Source organism: Catharus ustulatus, chromosome 6 (genome assembly GCF_009819885.2).
Source record: "Catharus ustulatus isolate bCatUst1 chromosome 6, bCatUst1.pri.v2, whole genome shotgun sequence".
NCBI classification, from domain to species: domain Eukaryota; kingdom Metazoa; phylum Chordata; class Aves; order Passeriformes; family Turdidae; genus Catharus; species Catharus ustulatus.
The window spans coordinates 54,693,105-54,708,917 of NC_046226.1; the positions used below are offsets into that span (position 1 = coordinate 54,693,105).

General features: G+C 53.9%; 3 protein-coding genes across 3 annotated transcripts; 1 reads left to right on the forward strand and 2 right to left on the reverse strand.

Annotated features, from left to right (window-relative positions):
* Nucleotides 1-232: 232 nt before the first annotated feature.
* On the reverse strand, nucleotides 233-4,682 carry LOC116997793 (pepsin A-like). The gene is made up of 10 exons (XM_033062900.1): nucleotides 4,616-4,682; nucleotides 2,245-2,401; nucleotides 2,008-2,152; nucleotides 1,707-1,824; nucleotides 1,476-1,594; nucleotides 1,195-1,394; nucleotides 955-1,071; nucleotides 741-879; nucleotides 574-666; nucleotides 233-486 (listed from the first exon to the last, which is right to left on the reverse strand). Exons 2-10 carry the CDS (start codon nucleotides 2,298-2,300, stop codon nucleotides 337-339), a joined length of 1,137 nt encoding a protein of 378 aa, XP_032918791.1. The 5' UTR covers nucleotides 2,301-2,401; nucleotides 4,616-4,682; the 3' UTR covers nucleotides 233-336.
* Nucleotides 4,683-5,864: 1,182 nt separating this feature from the next.
* VPS37C (VPS37C subunit of ESCRT-I) lies at nucleotides 5,865-9,372 on the forward strand. The gene is made up of 6 exons (XM_033062901.1): nucleotides 5,865-5,930; nucleotides 6,259-6,388; nucleotides 6,966-7,070; nucleotides 7,140-7,311; nucleotides 7,532-7,614; nucleotides 7,862-9,372. The coding sequence occupies exons 3-6, from the start codon at nucleotides 6,978-6,980 to the stop codon at nucleotides 8,576-8,578; spliced, it is 1,065 nt and encodes a 354-aa protein (XP_032918792.1). The 5' UTR covers nucleotides 5,865-5,930; nucleotides 6,259-6,388; nucleotides 6,966-6,977; the 3' UTR covers nucleotides 8,579-9,372.
* Nucleotides 9,373-9,709: 337 nt separating this feature from the next.
* Nucleotides 9,710-14,282, reverse strand: CD5 (CD5 molecule). Its single transcript, XM_033062895.1, is given in 11 exon segments — nucleotides 9,710-10,065; nucleotides 10,144-10,248; nucleotides 10,491-10,544; nucleotides 10,906-11,037; nucleotides 11,212-11,499; nucleotides 12,547-12,846; nucleotides 12,966-13,028; nucleotides 13,109-13,399; nucleotides 13,605-13,626; nucleotides 13,628-13,698; nucleotides 14,237-14,282. Coding segments are annotated over 11 exon segments (1,458 nt in total). The 3' UTR covers nucleotides 9,710-9,979.
* Nucleotides 14,283-15,813: the final 1,531 nt, after the last annotated feature.

The following is a 15,813-nucleotide window of genomic DNA, read 5'->3' on the forward strand; positions in this document are numbered from 1 at the left end:
GGGCAGTGCTGGAGGTGCTCAGCTACCTCACCCTGAGTGGGGTTTGGGGACAGGAGGGATATGTCCTGCCCCAGGTCCCCAAGGCTGGGAGCTCCTCAGGGATGAGCAGAGCCACATCCAGGCTCCCATCCTCGGGGCACAGGGACATCCTTGGCGGGTGCATGACCCATGGACACACCACATTCCCAGGAATGTGGTGGCCTTTCCCAGAGAGACACAGCAGGCACAGGGGGGCTTCTCCACACCTTTATTGTCCTCAGTGATGGCAGGAGTGCCAGGAAAGGGACAAGCCCTGCCAGCCACCGAGTTGGGAACATCTGGGATTCCCATCCCAGCTCAGGGCAGCCGGGACAGCCCCACCTTGTTGTTGGCCCTGTCGAAGATGACGTAATATTCCCGGATAAAGACATCTCCCAGGATCCAGAGCTCGCCCTCCTCCGTGGGCACATCCATGCCTTGCAATCCCAGACTGCAGTACCCATTACTCTGCTCCAAGGACATGGAATGGGATGGTCACCAGCTGTTGGATCTCTCCCTGCATCCCCACAAACCCATTCCCAGTGGGATGCTCACCCTTAACACGTAGGATCTGGGCGGCACTGGGAATTCTCTGCCGTGGATATGGAAGATGAGGCTGGGAAGGTTACTGACAGCCTCACAGCTGATCTGGGGAGGACACGACAGATTAGCAGCCATTCCAGCTGGGATCAAATGTCCTAGGGAGCATCCTGAGGCCTCACCTCACCACTGGAGCTGGCACCAAGACGGCTCATGAGGGTCCGGAAGGCCCGGATAGGAACAGCCAACAGAGTGGTTCCTGTATCCACGATGGCCTGGCATCCCGAGGAACAGGCCACTGGAGTTCCATCGAAAGAGACACTGGGAAGAGGGAATGCAGGGTGAGCCTGGACTCCCCCAAAACACCAGCTGGAGGGCAGGGAATACTGGGAATACCTCTCCATGGAAATCTGCCAATAGGTTTCGGCAGAGAGCGGGATCCAGGAGATGCCTTTGGTGGTGTAGTAGGGATCAATGGCACCAAAGAGGACAAAGCTCCCACCTTCGCTGTCCCTGGAAAGAGGGATCCATCTGGGGTGGCTCCCAGCCCACCAACACTCCCATTCCCATTGGAAAATGGGGCCAGTGTGAGGGGGAAAAAAGGAGAAATCCTCAGCAGCTTTGACTGGGATTTACCTGCTCAGGTAGACAGAGAAAAGATGCCTATCCACGAGGTTTTCCACCATCATGTTGTCGAAGACAGGGGTGGCTCCGGAGGAAGCAATGCTTGGGAATGCCAATCCCAGGATGCCATCAAAGGGGGTGTAGTAGAAGAAATCCCCTGGCTCCGTCTCAGCCAGCCCAAAAATCTGGTTGCGGACGTTGATGCCGGCAACCTGGGAGAAAGGAGACAGGTGTGGGCTGGGCATGATCCCATGGGATCCCATGGGATGAGGGGGCTGGAGCACTGGCCATACGTTGACAATGTCGTATCCCAGGATTCCGGTCATGCTTCCCGTGCCATAGGCAATGAACAGGGTGTCATTGGTGCTGAGGAACGTGGAGGATTCCGCCGGATTGAAGCGGTTGTGATTCCCTGCAGGGGCGGGAAGGATGGGGATTGCCTGGGATTTGTTCCTTGGGAAAGACTGGGCAGAGCCATGCAGGGCTCCCAAAGGACACATTCCAGCCTCATTCCAGACACCTACTGCAGGCTGGGCTGGAGCAGAAGACCGAGGGAACCCAGAGGTTGGAAGAGCCGGTGTCAAAGACCACAGTGAATTCCTGGGCTGGGGTCCCAATGGAGATGGTGCCAAAGTACTCATCCTGTTGGAATGGGATTGGGAAGGGGTTAATGGGATTGGGAAAGGAGAATGGATAAGGGGCTAATGGGATGAGTTAAAGGGATGAGGAAGCGACTAGTGGGATGGATAACAGGCCAGTGGGATGGGGAAGGAGCCAGCGTCCCCCTGTGCTCCTTGATCCCAGTTCCCAATCCCAGCCCCTCACATCCATGTAGTTCTCCAGGGGCTCCACGGCGATGCCCGGGAAATACTTGGCAGCCAGGTTGTAGGGATGCTGCTTCAGGTAACTCTCCAGCAACCCCTGCTCCTGCAGCCTCTGCCGCAGCGACTTCATCTTCCTCAGCGGCACCCTGTGGACAGGCACCAGGATGCATCACTGGGATGCGCCACCGGGATCACCCCACATCCCACATCCCTATTTTGGGGACCCCCTGGGGCTCACCTGGTCTGGAAGCCCTGGGCCAGGCCCACCAGGGTGAGGAGCAGGAGCAGCTTCATGGTGGGAGCTCACGGAAAATGTGCCTCCAATCCCGGCTCTGCTCCTTATATCCCGGCTCCGGTGTTTGGCCGGAGGCCCCGATAAGAAAGGCAAACTGCTCCTGGGATGATTATCAAAACGTCCTTAAGGAAGGCGGGGGGGAATGTCAAGCTGGGGGATCCCCAAATTCCTGGGGGGATTCAGGCCACAGGTATGTTGGGATGGGTGGGAAGCACTCCTGGTTATTGTGTGGGAGGCTGGTGAGAATACAGGATTGTTTGTCCCCTGAACCCTCTAATTCCTTGCTGGAGGGTTTGAGCCAGATGCTTCCAGGAATGGGGCAGCCACAGCTTCCCCAGAAATTCTATTCCCAGGAATGCGTCACCACCCTGGCAAGGAAGAATTTCTTCCCAATATCCCATCTAACCCTGTCCTCTGCTAGTAAGAAGCCATTCCCATTTGTTCTGTCACTCCAGATCCTTTTCCAAAGTCCCTCTCCAGCTCTCCTGGAGCTTCTTAAAACACTGGAAGAGGCTCCCAGGTCTCTCCAGATCCTTCTCCTCTTGCCAAGGCTCCATGAAGGATTTTCAGGCTGCCAGGTCCAGATTTTCCATGCTGGGAATCAGCCAGGACTTTCTCCTTTCCAGCCCTCTACAACACATCCCATCCTCCTCCTTTTTTTCCCCAAGGATAATCCGGTGCTCCATCCCTTTTCTCCCAATATCATCCAGGTTCTTCTTCATTTCACTCCCCCTCTTCGGATTCTTCTATCATTCCGAGCTGGTATGGGGCTGATTCCAAGGGAGGAATGCCAGTTCCAACCTTAGGGAACCTTTGATCTCCTCCAGGACAAGGTGACCGTTCCAGAACCCATGGATCCAGCACGTGGTGCTGCGACCAAAGCCAAGGTGCCCAATTCCACTCCGGTGACCTTCATCCGGAGGCATCCAGAGCTTGGCTTTCCCCCAGCTTGTCCCAGTTTTCCCCCAGTTCAGGGACTTTGGATGTGGGAATGGAGTGACAGAACAAGGGGAATGTCTCCAAACTGGAAAACAGGATATTGGGAAGAAACTCTTGCTGGTGAGGCCCTGGAATGGATTTTCCAGAGAAGCTGTGGCTGTCCCCTCCCTGGAAGTGTCCCAAGCCAGGGTGGAGAAACCAACTTGTTGTGTCCCTGTAGATTTTGGAGTTACCAAGTTTTCCTCCTTTTTTGGCCAAAATAGTAGACAAAACAAATATATGAAGTTTACCCAGAGCTATTTATCCATTTAATTCCCAGAACTGCCATCCCTGAGGATCAGAATTCCTGTTTTTTCAATGGGAAAAAAAAAAACAAAAAACAACCAAACAAAACATTTGCCCAATTATGGGAAGTTTTAGGACAAGCTTATTGTGCTGGTGGTAAATCCCATCAAAGTAGAACGATGGATCCAACAGGGATGGATTTCTGGATGGATGATATCCACAGAAGGAAGAAGCTCTGGAATTCAGGACTGGGGAAAAAAAATTGGAATTGCTATTTAGCACTAATTAAATCCAGAATAAAATCTGGGAGGATGGAAAAATAACCCCTTTTAGGGCGTGAAATGGCTTCCTCGGAGAGAAATCCTGGATTTTCCTAACCTTGGTGGGGAAACGGAGGTGCTGGATGCTGGAATAATCCATCCCGGTGCTGGGAACTCATTGGATGGGAGCAGGTGGCCTCCCTGCCACAGCTTTCCTTGGCACCAGAGGGCACCACAGCATGGGGAGATCCCAAAAACCCCCAGCTGGAAAGATGGATCTGGAAGCTTTTCCTCCTGGTTAATGCAGCCAGGGCTGGGTGAGGATTCCCAGGCAATAAAACCCTCCCAAAATTTAAGCTTTTACTAGGAAAATTCAGATTTTTCATGTCGTTTTGATGTGGAAATTCCCCATGAGATGAATTTAACTTTCATGGGAATCACCCTCTGGATCAAACAGGATTTTCAGGCTTTTGGGACACCAAAACTTGTTCTGACAAAACTTCCTTAATTTTATCTCTGCAGCCTCCCCAAAAAAATCCCCTTATGGATTCCCAAGCTTTTCTTGGTAATGGATTAATGAAGTCAACTTTTCCAGGCCCTGTTCCCAGTTTTTCTTGTCCCTTCCCTAAAGGCTTTTATCACTCGGGTGCTTTATCAGAGCTGTCAGATGAAAGGAGGGAAATCTGACGGTCCCAAGGTGTCAGATTTCCGGGATTGGATTAAAAATATTTAATTAACTTATCAAGGAAGCCCAGGGATCTTGGCTGATCCTTGTGGGAATGGAATTCTGCGGAAGGGGACCTCAGGGTGCTCAGGTCAACTTTTCCTACCTGCTGTGGGTGATTTTGGCTGGGATTAAGATGCTATCCAAGGGAAAAAAACACATGGAACCATCTTTTGTGGAAATTAAGGATATTAATAAGTAGCTAATGGGAACATCCTTCCAAACCCACCTGTTTATCCCAAATTTATTTCTGGGTAACATTTTTAAATGAAATGGTATTTCCCCATTTCTTCCATGCAAACCTAAACACAATTTTCCCTCTTCTCAAACCTTATGTTTTAATATAAAATGTTAATTATACATTTTCCAGCTTTCCCAGGTCTATGGAAACTGCTCCAAAGAAGCCTGGAAAATGTCTTTTCCCTCTGGAAAGTCAAGTCCCTTTGCTTTCCCATGGCACTGGGGGTTTGACCCGCTTATCAGCCACGCTGGGAACAAATTGTCCTTGATTTATCCAGAATTATTTGGGATCATATGACTCCCATTTGTTACACAACAGCTCTCAGGTGACGGGATCAGAGGTGCCTTTCCCAGATCCCAGCACTTCTGGAACTGCTGCGTGACCTTGCCCAGACTTCCAAAGTCTCCTGAAGGAGCAGGAATCATGGAGCTCTTCCCTCGCCTCATCCTTGCTTGGGTTTTGGGGAATGTGGAGTTACAGGTGGAAAAGTGGAGCGTTTTCCCTGCATACTTTCGAAAAGTTGCATTTGTGAGGTGGGTGATGGGACTGGAGCTTTCTCAGGAATATTCTTGTGTCGTGTGTGAAGGAGCTAACCAGTTATTCAAGAGGAGTTTGCTTTGATCTCTTGGATCCAGCTGGAAGAACCTGACATTTTACGTATTTTTGGGAAATTGCCGAGGTCTGTATGTCCTTCCCAAACCACTTCCAACCTGGTCTTGGACACTTCCAGGTATGGAGTAACTGCAGTTTCTCTGGAAATCTTGCTTTGCCACCCTCACAGGGAAGGATATATTCCCACTATCCAACTTAAACCCGCCCCGTGTCCACGCGGAGCCTTTCCCCCTTTCCCTATCGCTCCACCCCCTTCTCCAAAACCCCTTTCCAGCTCTCCCTGAGCCCCTTGCACCCCGGAAACACGAAGGATATAATTCCTAGAGCAGCTACAGCTCGGGGAGAGCCCCGCGGGTAGCCAAAGAGCGATTATTGATTTAAAAAGTCCATTAAATTCATCCGTGCTCCCGCCCCCCACAACATGGCGGCGCTGGGCGGAACCACCACCCTCACGCCAAGGGGGGGGACCTGCGCGCTCCTCCCGCCCCGCCCGCAGTGGCCCCGCCCACTTCCGGTTTACACCGGAAGCCGGAAGCTGCCGCGACCGGAGGGTCTTGGTGGTTCTTTGGTGAGTCCGGGAGAGGGCCTGGAAAGGGAATAACGGGAATAAGGGGAATAAGGGCGGGATAGCGGTGGGATAGCGAGGATAATGGCGCTGCTTCCGCTACGGTACTCGCTGCAGCCCCTCGGGTGGGCAGCTCTTTGCGTTCACCTTCCTGCACGTCTATGGATGCTTCTCGGAGCCCATCCCGAGCTTTCCCACTCCCACCATTGGCGCTTTTCCCTCTTAAACTCCACGGAACTTAGCTAATACCCCCCCTAAAAAAACCAAATCAGGTGATTTCTGCCCCACACTTGCAGCGCGGGACTTAATTCCCAGTTTTTCCCTCGGACAGGTTTATCTGGATCGTGGATTGGGCAACCCTGAGCATAAGCGTGGCTGTTGCGGCATTCCCGGTGTGATATCCTTGGGATGTTCCACCTGGATGAGAGGTAGAAGAACTGGGAGCGAATAGGACAGCACAGGTGTGTTGTGTTTCCTTGGTTTTTAGGACTTTCCCACATTATTCCATCCCACCTCTTGGAATTTACACCAGACACAGGATACTATGCTAAACATCAGACAGCTGGGAATACTTGGGATAAATCATGGATATGGTTCAGGAAGTCCATAATTTCCCTGAATTTTTTGTTATTTTGCCGCATTCCGTGGCAGGAAGGTGGAATTAGATGATCCCTGAGGTCCCTCTCAGCCCTGTGGGCATGGTGGGATATGGCCAGATCCTGGTTTCCTTGGGAGAATGGGAACCTGGGAAGGGATGTAGTCTGGAATGAGGTGGATTCTGGAGTTGGGATGGAGACATCCAGCTGGAATTTGCAGGTCAGGGCTGTGGTTTTTTCCTTGACAAAACACTGGGACACACAGAATTTCATCCGAATAGGCTTGGGAAAGGGAGGAAAACGATTTTTTTCCAAGCACAAGTTAAGGAGTTAACAGAACCCAGTGCTGCTGCTCTGAGGACTTTAACAAGCCTGGATTTCAGTTGGAAACCTATTCCCAGTTGGATTTGGGAATTGGTTTGCCTCTTTTTTCATGTCCCAGGAGTCTGAGAGGATGGATACGCTGAGGAACCGGACAGTGGAGGAGCTCCGGGAGCTGCAGGAGGATTCCCAGGAGATTGAGCGCTTGGCTTTGGAATCCCAGGAGGTCTGTGGCAGGAGATGGCCCTGGGGTGTCCTTGTCCCCTTCCTGTGCTCACCATCTTGAATTCCACAGGTTCAGGAGCTCCAGCTGGAAAGGGAGATGGCCCTGGCTGCCAACCGGAGCTTGGCCGAGCAGAACCTGAAATTCCAGGTGCCGCTGGAGACGGGGCGCAGTGACCTCTCCAAGAAATACCAGGAGCTGCAGGAACTGGCTGGGAGGTGCAGGGAGCAGAAGGAAAAGCTGGGTGAGCACTGGCATCTTTCCCAAGGAAGGATTCTGCTTCCTGGAAAACTGTTATCTCTCTTTTTTCCAGCAGCCAGAGAGATAGAGGATGTTATTCCTCTTGGATTTCCCTTCTTCTTTCAGCAGTTCCCAAGCCTGTTCCTTTGGGTTAGTTTTTCCCTGGTTTCTGTTGTATGATGGTGATTTTTCCTTGCTTTTTTTCCCCCCCTTTTTTTTCCCAGAGAAATTCACAGCAGCGCTGCAGCCTCAGACTTTGCTGGATCTCCTCCAGGTGGAAAGCCAGAAGATTGAAGAGGAATCTGAGGTGAGTTTAGGGCTTAAATCCGTTGGGAATTCTAGTGGTTCATCCTCAAAGACTTGCAATTAAACCCAATCCTTCAAATCATGGATTATCTTTGGAGTCTGTTGGGTTTTCTCCAAAGACCTGGATCCATCCTTGTTTGTGTGTGGGTGCTGCTCCTTGGGATGTGGCTGGGAGAGACCTAAATTAGGATTAGGGGAGAGGAGCAGAGGAATGCAGGGATCAGCCTGAGGCTGTTCATCTCTTCCAGAAAATGGCTGAAAAATTCCTGGAGGGTGAGGTGCCCCTGGAGACATTCCTGGAGCAGTTTTCCGGGATGAGGAAGTTGTCCCACCTGCGCCGGGTCCGAGTGGAAAAGCTGCAGGAGATTGTGAGGAAGTCGGAGGGATCCCAGGAGCGCACCAGGGACTCTCAGCCTCCTGTTCCTCCGCCTCCTCACGTTCCCACAGATCCACCAAAACCCTTCCCATCGGGATCTCAGGCCTTCCCTCTGCCCTACAGCCCAGCTCCGACCCTTCCACCCGGCCCCACTGCCCAGGGAGCACTGCCTCCTGCCCCTTTCCCGGGATCTCCAGTCACCGTGGGACACGTGGCTTCCTCCCAGGCCAGCTCCCAGTCCACCTTGCCCTACCCACTTCCTCCAGCTTCTGGATATCCAGCGGCTTCTGCAGCTGACTCTGCACCAGGGTATCCCAAATCCACCTCGGGAGGCTTTTCCTGGTCTCCATCGCGGGGCCCACCACAGCCCTTGCCCTATCCTGCTCCCCATCCCTCTCCTCCTCCTGCCAGACCAGGATACTCTCCCTACATCCCACCTGGAGCAGGGAGACCACAGTGTCCCTACCCCACTCAGCCGCCTCTCCCGAATTTCCCGGTCCCGACACAGGCTCCCTATCCCGGGCCTCCACCACCCTTTGGATACCCCCCACCTCCAAACCCTCAGCGTCCTACCTGGCCTGGATACTAATCCAGGACTTCTGAGGAGCATCCTGTGCTGATTCCTCCTTTTTCTGGGGACTGAGGAAGAGGAGGGATCCCAGAGTGTTGCTCCTTGATCCGTTGGTGCAAAGGAATTAGATGGGATATGACTCAGGCTCCGGAGGTCAGAGCAAGAGGCAGAGAGAGACTGGCAGAAATCCAGAGAGGAGAAACCTCCAGGGGAACGTTGGAGCACCTTCCAGTTCCTAGAGGGGCTCCAAAAGAACTGTGCGAGGACTTGGAGTAATGGGATAATGTGGAATGGCTTCACACTGTTAAAGGGTGGGTTTAGATAAGATTTTGGGAAGAAATTCTTCCCTGCAATGGTGATGACACCCTGGAGTGATGGATTTCCCAGGGAAGTCATCGCTGCTCCATCCCTGGAAATGTCCAAGGCCAGGTTAGACAGGGCTTGAACCTGGGCTAGTGGAAAGGGATTGGAAGTGTCTGATTCCTAAGATCCCTTTCCACCCAATCCATTCCAGGGCTCTCAGTGGGAGTTGGTGATTCCCACCCAAGCCTGGGCAACCTCCAGTATTCCTGACCTGTGTGGTTTCTTGGGCTCCTCACATCCCCCTTCTCAGGAAACACTTGGAAACAGAGGGAATGACAAACGATGGAAATGGGATTTGCTTTGCTCAGCACTTTATCCTTCAAATCCTGCCTGTATCCCTTTAAGTTATTTATAAGGAACGATTACTAATGGACTAGGAAGAGGGATTGATGGAAGCAATTCCATCCCTGGGATTAATTAGAGTAATAAAACTGGATGAATTAATTGCACTCTGGAGTCATGGCCGTGGTTACTTTGGGAAACAACAGAGCATCCGGATAAGGATTGATCCCTTTATCCCTTCCTGGCATCCAGCTTCCTTTGGATTCCATCACTGAAATCTTTCACCCTCTCCCAGGACCATCTTCACGCCTGCTTCAATTCCTGCATTTCTGGGTTTATCCCTGGGATAAAAACTAGGGAAAAAGGTGTTTACCTGTCTCACTTTTCCCTCCTGACTGAGAGTTTGGAGTCACACTGGGATAATGGAAGGAAGAGGACGAGGTGTAATTAGTACAAAACCCCAATTTTATTACAAGTGTTGGTTATTAAATATCTCAGACTTGTCCTCAGTATTCCCATCCTTGTATCCCTATCCTTTATCCATCATCCCAACTCTTTATCCTGATTTGGAGAAGTTGGTGATCCCACTATTCCAAAGGGCTCCTTGTACCTCCTACCTCTTAAATTCCTATAAATAGCTTTAAAAAAGACCTCAAAAGCCTCCTTTTCTCCCATGAGGAGGCTGGGAAGTGCTTCTGGAAGGATGCTGGAATGCCAGGATGCCTCCAAAAGCTGAGGTGGGAGGTGGGATCAGCTCCTTTGGGAAGCAGGGAATCACACCCTGCGGGCAGAGTGTAGGTCGTAGTCACTGTCCGAGGAGTTATCTGGAGGGTTGGAACGCTGCAATGCTGCTTCCAGAGCTGTGGAGGACATGGATGCAGCTCAGTGGATGCACATCCATGGAAAAGGAACGGGAAGGAGCTGCTTCCAGCGCTTACCTGGATAAGCAGAGAGCTGGGAGCTCTTTTGGGGGGCCTGAGCGTAGTCGTTGTCCCCTCTCTGTCCCCGAGGCCTTGGCGCAGTGCTGGAGCGGTGGAAAGACACTGGAAAAGACAGCAGGATTGGGATTTTGGGGCTGCAACAGCAGCTTGGAGGGAACAAAGCCACCCTGGGAAGGGGCTAAGTAAAACTGGTCCCTGCTCCAGGCCCATGTTGCCTGGATGAGGTATATCCCCAAAGGAAGTGAGATTCAGGGCCTTTGTGCCAGGATCCAGGGGGAATGCCCCGAATCCATCCTTAGGAACTCCAAATCCCATTCCCAGCTCCCCAGGGAGCTGCTCCTCACCTGTCTGGTTGAGTCCCGTGGGGCCAATCCACTGGCGCTGCTTCTTCCTGGAGACTGAAAGAGAGGGGGAATTGTGTCTCCAAGGGTCTTCCTGATGCTTCCTCCAGCTGCTTTCCCCCTGCCAGCCCCATATGTCATCCCGAATATTCCCCCGCTTCACAATATTCCCCGCCTCCAGGATCCTCCACCTGCTCTTTTGTGTCTGCTTGGAGCTTAATCCCTCTTCCTGCTCCCACAATCCATGTGGGACAGGCTTGGGGACAGTGGGATGGGGGGAATCTGTCAGGCTGAGCAGCCAAATCCCACCCCCCAAGGAGATTAGGGAAGCATCCATGGAGCCCTGAGCCAGCACATGGGGATGGTGGAGCGGGAGAAGGAAGAAAAGAAGGATGAGGATCACAAGGTTGTCCCCTACTTCTCTTCATCAGCTTCCGATAGGCAGGAGGGCCACAGATCAGGGAAAGGATGAGGAAAAGCAGCAGGGCCAGGCAGATGCTCACGACGGTTCCAGCAGATGTTCCAGTGGGAAGCGGCTTTGAGTCCTGGCCTGGGAAGAGCATGGATGTCACCACATGCGCCCAGCTGGAGGTTGGTGCTGAGATGTGAATATCCATTACCCTGCCAGAAGCCCAAATCCCACGTGGATTTGGTCCCTCCCCCCATCCCTGTCTGTGCCATAGGTGTGGGAATTCCAGCTCCCAACACCCCACAGATCACTTACACACGACTCTGGTCCGGAAGCAGCTCCGGCTAGTCCCATACTTGGGCTGGCAGAGGTGCAGGGGACCAGCCCCACAGGTGACTCCCGTCGAGGGAGGCTCTCGGATTTCCATGCTGGAAGTGAGATTCCCGCAGCCCAGCTCCCGGCAGATCTGCCGGCCACGCTTGTCTCGCTGCGCTGCTCCGGGGTCGCACAGATCCCACCACTGTCCCGCATGGAATACCTGGATGTCCCCTTCACATGGAGTGGGGCCAGCTGCCAGCCTCCGCAGGGCCCGCGGCTGGGAATCTGTGAGAGAGAGGAGGAGATCCACAGGGAGAGGGGTTGGATACACAGGGAAGGGGTGAAATCCACAAGGAGAGGGAGCAGGGGAGCAGATCCACGGAAAGACAAGAGTCAGATCCATGGAACGGTGTCAGAGCCACAAGGAGAAGAGAATCAGATCTATGGAGATGTGTCAGACCTGTGGGAAGAAGAGCCAGATCCACAGGGAGAGAGGAGTTCGACCCACAGGCAGACAGGGATGATATCCACAGGGATACCACTGGCACATGCTCCTCCTTCTCCCAGCACCAACTCCTGGCACAGGCATGATCCCAGCATCTCCCCTCATGCCACAGGGACTGAGCCAAACCAGAGCCAGCTGTAGAGGAGCTTTGAACTCTTCCCATGGGAAATGCAGCATGGAAGCCAGCTCTGCCAGCTGCCACAGCCCATTAAACCCCCAAATCCCACGAGATTCCAAGCTGGGACATATGGCAGGACCCACAAGGAGCCTGCTCTGAGCTTCGTGGCTTGGCTGTCTGTGCCACAGAGCTGGCACCGAGCTGATTTCCAGGGAAATGCTCATGGAAAAGGACAGGGAGAGGCTTGTTGCTGGGAGATGCTCATAGAAAGGAAAAGCTGCTCATGGCAGGGAAGACGGTCATGGAAAAGCAGGGAGGTGCCTGTGGCAGGGAAGATATTCAGGGACATGCCCAAGGCAGGGAGATGATCGGAGAAGGGAGATGCCCAAGGTGTGGAAGTTGCTCAGGGAGCTGTCCTCAGCAGAACACCCACAGCCCTGCCAGTGTTCCCCTCCCCCAGCTGGAATTTGGGATGCTGCCATAGCCACTCTCCCTCTCTGGCTCATCCTCCTCAGAACTGCCACGCTCGGCACTTCCAGGAACTGAGATTTCCTGCTTTGCCTTCGCACCCAGAGAGGAAAAGCGGGAGTGGGTGGATGGGGCCCATGGGGCAGGCTGGGATGGGGCTGGTTCCCTGCTCTGGCCCCAAAATCCTGCTGGGGTATCCCACCAGAGCAGGAAATCATGGATGCTCCAGGACCATTCTCACCTGAGCAGGTGATGAAGGCGGGTATTCTCCCTCGGGAGCTGGTCCTGTTGAAGCAATCCAGCAAGGAATGGCTCCCACAGGAATCCACCACTTCCCACTGCACTGGCAGGTGGATCCCTGGATCTGGCTGGCCGTGGCTGTTCCCAGCAGTGCCACAGCGCAGTTCCTGGCAGATGAGTGTGATCAGGTGTGGCTGGATGTGTGGGATACTCGCCACAGTCCCCCACAGCCCCTGCTTGTGCAGCTCCAGGAAGCCGGAGCAGCTGAAATTCCCATCCACCAGCCGCAGCCTGGGGGGTCCTGGAGAGGGATTGGTGATGGAAAAGGAAGTGTTATGGATTGGGAAGGCATTTCTTCCCATTATTTAGCGGGAAGTTTCCAAATTTGAGGCTATGGATTTCTTGGGATGAGGTGCTTACCCACGGGCTCCAGGGTGGTGGATGGGGGTGCCGGTGTGGGTTTGGGAGTGGTTTTCACTGGCTCTGGAATGTGAAGAGAGAGGCTACATTGGTGTGGATGATCCCTAGGGATTGAGGTGGCCAGGCTGGGTGTCCAGGCTCACCTCCACAGGCGACAATGGCGTGCTCTGTGCAGTTTTCCAGCTCCCAGTAGCATCCCAGTGGGCTTGATGGCCAGTTGCAACTCCTGGTCTGACTCTGTGGCCCTTTCCCATGGGGAATGATGAGCTCCAAGAGCTCAGTGGTCGTGGGGCCGCACTCCAGCCGCCGGCAGATCCAATCCAGGTCGTCCACGCTCACACTCTTCGAGCAAATTTGTCGCCATTGTCTTTCCCAGTTCACCTCCAGAATCCCAGTGCAGCGGCAGCCGCCTCTGGTGAGTCTCAGCATGGATTCTGTGGGAAAACACCAGGAAAACACCACCATTAGGGGCTTTCCTTTCCTTCCCAGTGGGTTTTCACCCTGGAAACGATGGAAAAGCCCTAGGTGGGGGTCTTGGGAAGCAGCTCAAGGAATGGGATCTTGGAGGGTTCGAAGGAATGCGGGGCCTGAGCTGGGATCCTGCGACGCCACTTCCGGATGATGCAACTCCAGCACCGCCATGCTCACGGAGATGTGGAGCATCTTCCCAAAGGGCTGCTCCCCAAATTCTCACCTCCAGGGATCCAGGTGGCTCCTCCACGCTCAGGGATGGCTGTGAGAAAGAGCGGAAATGGGGTGTCAGTCCCGCATCCTGCCCTGGGGACCCCGAGTTTGGGACAGCGGCTCCGCTGCTCGGCCTGTTGATGGTTATTTTGGGGAGAAGGGGGATTTTATGGGGAAACTGGGATTTTTGGGGGAGAAAGGCGATTTGCTGCCTCCTCATTCATCTGCCGGGGAGATCTTTAAGGCTGAGAAAAGACAAGGGCCCTGCAAATTACTGCTAATTAGCCATGCTCCTGTGTAGAATGTTCAGGAATGGTGCCATGTGGACCAAGGGAAGGGCAGGAGCTGGCGGGGATGAGGATGGGGGGACACCTGGCTGCCCTCAGCACCATTGATTCAATCTTGGGACCCCAGGGACCCCCAGTGTGAAGTGGGTGGGAGTTTAGGGAGTCACCAGGGTGCTTCCCACCCCAAGCCCCAAACTGCGGCTCACTCAAGGCGCCGATCCCGCCTGGAGCGGGAAAACCAGTTCAGGTTCTGCCACAAGATTCGAGCAGCGTGCCGAGGTCAGGGTGCCTGGTACTCACCCCACATTCCCAGTAGGAGGCACAGGATGGGCAGCCGGGTTGCCATGGGCTCCGCTGGTGGGATGGGGGCACGGGAAGCTCCGGAGGCTCTGCCGCCTCCGCTGCCCGGCCCGGAGCAGGCGAGGGAGGGGGCCCAGGCAGGAACCGGCTGTTTTTCCTCCCTCTGTGGTTTTTTGACGTCACCTCTGGGCCCATTTGAAGACTCTGTTGCCTCCTGGGTCCCGCCAAGCACGAGAGGAAAGGGGTGAGAAGCTTGTGGGGTTCTGCCCCTGACAAGTCCTGGGATCTCCACAGCTCTGGGAAAGGGAGGTAGTGAATATAACCCAGTGCCAAGGGAGATTCGGGAGTCCTTGAGCCCCCCAGGGTTGCAGAGGAGTTGATGCCCATCATGGCATCCCCTTAAATCCTGTGCTAATCCCCAGGAATGGGATGGGGGAAGGTTTTAACCAGGCATATCCTGGGTTCTGGCATTCCAGGGACACCCTTCACCCCTGCAAGGGCACGTGGGGCACCAGCAGTGCTGGACCCGGGCAGGGCAGAGGCGTTAATTGATTGTGCCCTAATTAATTGCTCTGAATCCAGGTCAGGCATGCTAATGAGGCAGCTGTTTTCCATTGACTCCGTGGTATTCCTGCTGGAAGGAGAGATGGATGGAACTTCCCATCCCATCCTGCTCCACCATCTGTGGATGCTCCAGTCCCCAGCCCTGGAGTAGGACTCAGCAACTGGGTGCTCCCTGTACTCATCACTTTTTCCCAGCCCAGTTGTCCCAGGGGTCCTGCTGATCCTGGTGGGAGCAGGTCCTGTTGGAATATCCCACATGAGGGTCCTGTAGCTGTCCCCTACCCCCTTTGGCTTTGAAAATTCCCTGGAAAAGGGGTGCAATTCCCAGGCCTGCTCCCATGGGATTCAGTGAGGGTCTACATGCCACAGTGCCCCAAAATCAACCTGAAATTCAGGATTCACCTCAAACATCCCAGGTCACTGTGCCTCTAGGAAAGATCCCATTATCCAGGGGTGTGTGACCCCCATGGATATGGGGTGTCTTGGGTCCAGCTCTTCCCTCAGAGCTGTGACTGGCTCTGGAGGCCGTGAGATCTCAGGGAGAGGATTTGGGCTCAGATTGAGCATCTGCCTTGCCTCAGGCGCTGCAAGTCAGTTCAGCATCCTGAGCATGCTGTGACAGCTTGGGATGATTGGAATCCCTTCCCGGGGGGAGTCTGAGGGGCGCTGGGAAGTGCTGACAACGCTGCCAGCCGTGAGGAGCCTTTTAAAAAGCAGGAGCTGCCTTTGGAGCGAGCAGGAAGGGGCTTGTTGGCTGTCAGCACGCTGCTGGGATCATCATGATGAGGAAAAGGGGGATTTTCTGGGCGGGAGCAGCTCGGATGAACAGTTGGCACTGATGTGGCTGTGTGGGGATGGAGGTGACACCTTGCCTAGGTGGCCATGGGCTGGGTTGTCACGTTCCAAGGGCACTGGTATCCCCAGGGAACTGGTACCCCCAGGTTGTTGGTATCTCCAGGGAATTGGTGTCCTCCAGGGCTTTAGAATCCCCAGCGAATTGGTGCCCTCCCAGG

Excerpts from the sequence above, each read along its gene's own strand:
- LOC116997793 (XM_033062900.1), bottom strand. The coding sequence starts at position 2,300 with ATGAAGCTGCTCCTGCTCCTCACCCTGGTGGGCCTGGCCCAGGGCTTC. Across the intron at positions 2,153-2,244 it reads GCCCAGGGCTTCCAGACCAG|GGTGCCGCTGAGGAAGATGA; the intron begins GTGAGCCCCAGG and ends GCCTGTCCACAG. Across the intron at positions 1,825-2,007 it reads CCCTGGAGAACTACATGGAT|GATGAGTACTTTGGCACCAT; the intron begins GTGAGGGGCTGG and ends CCATTCCAACAG.
- VPS37C (XM_033062901.1), top strand. The coding sequence starts at position 6,978 with ATGGATACGCTGAGGAACCGGACAGTGGAGGAGCTCCGGGAGCTGCAG. Across the intron at positions 7,071-7,139 it reads TGGCTTTGGAATCCCAGGAG|GTTCAGGAGCTCCAGCTGGA; the intron begins GTCTGTGGCAGG and ends TGAATTCCACAG. Across the intron at positions 7,312-7,531 it reads GGAGCAGAAGGAAAAGCTGG|AGAAATTCACAGCAGCGCTG; the intron begins GTGAGCACTGGC and ends TTTTTTTCCCAG.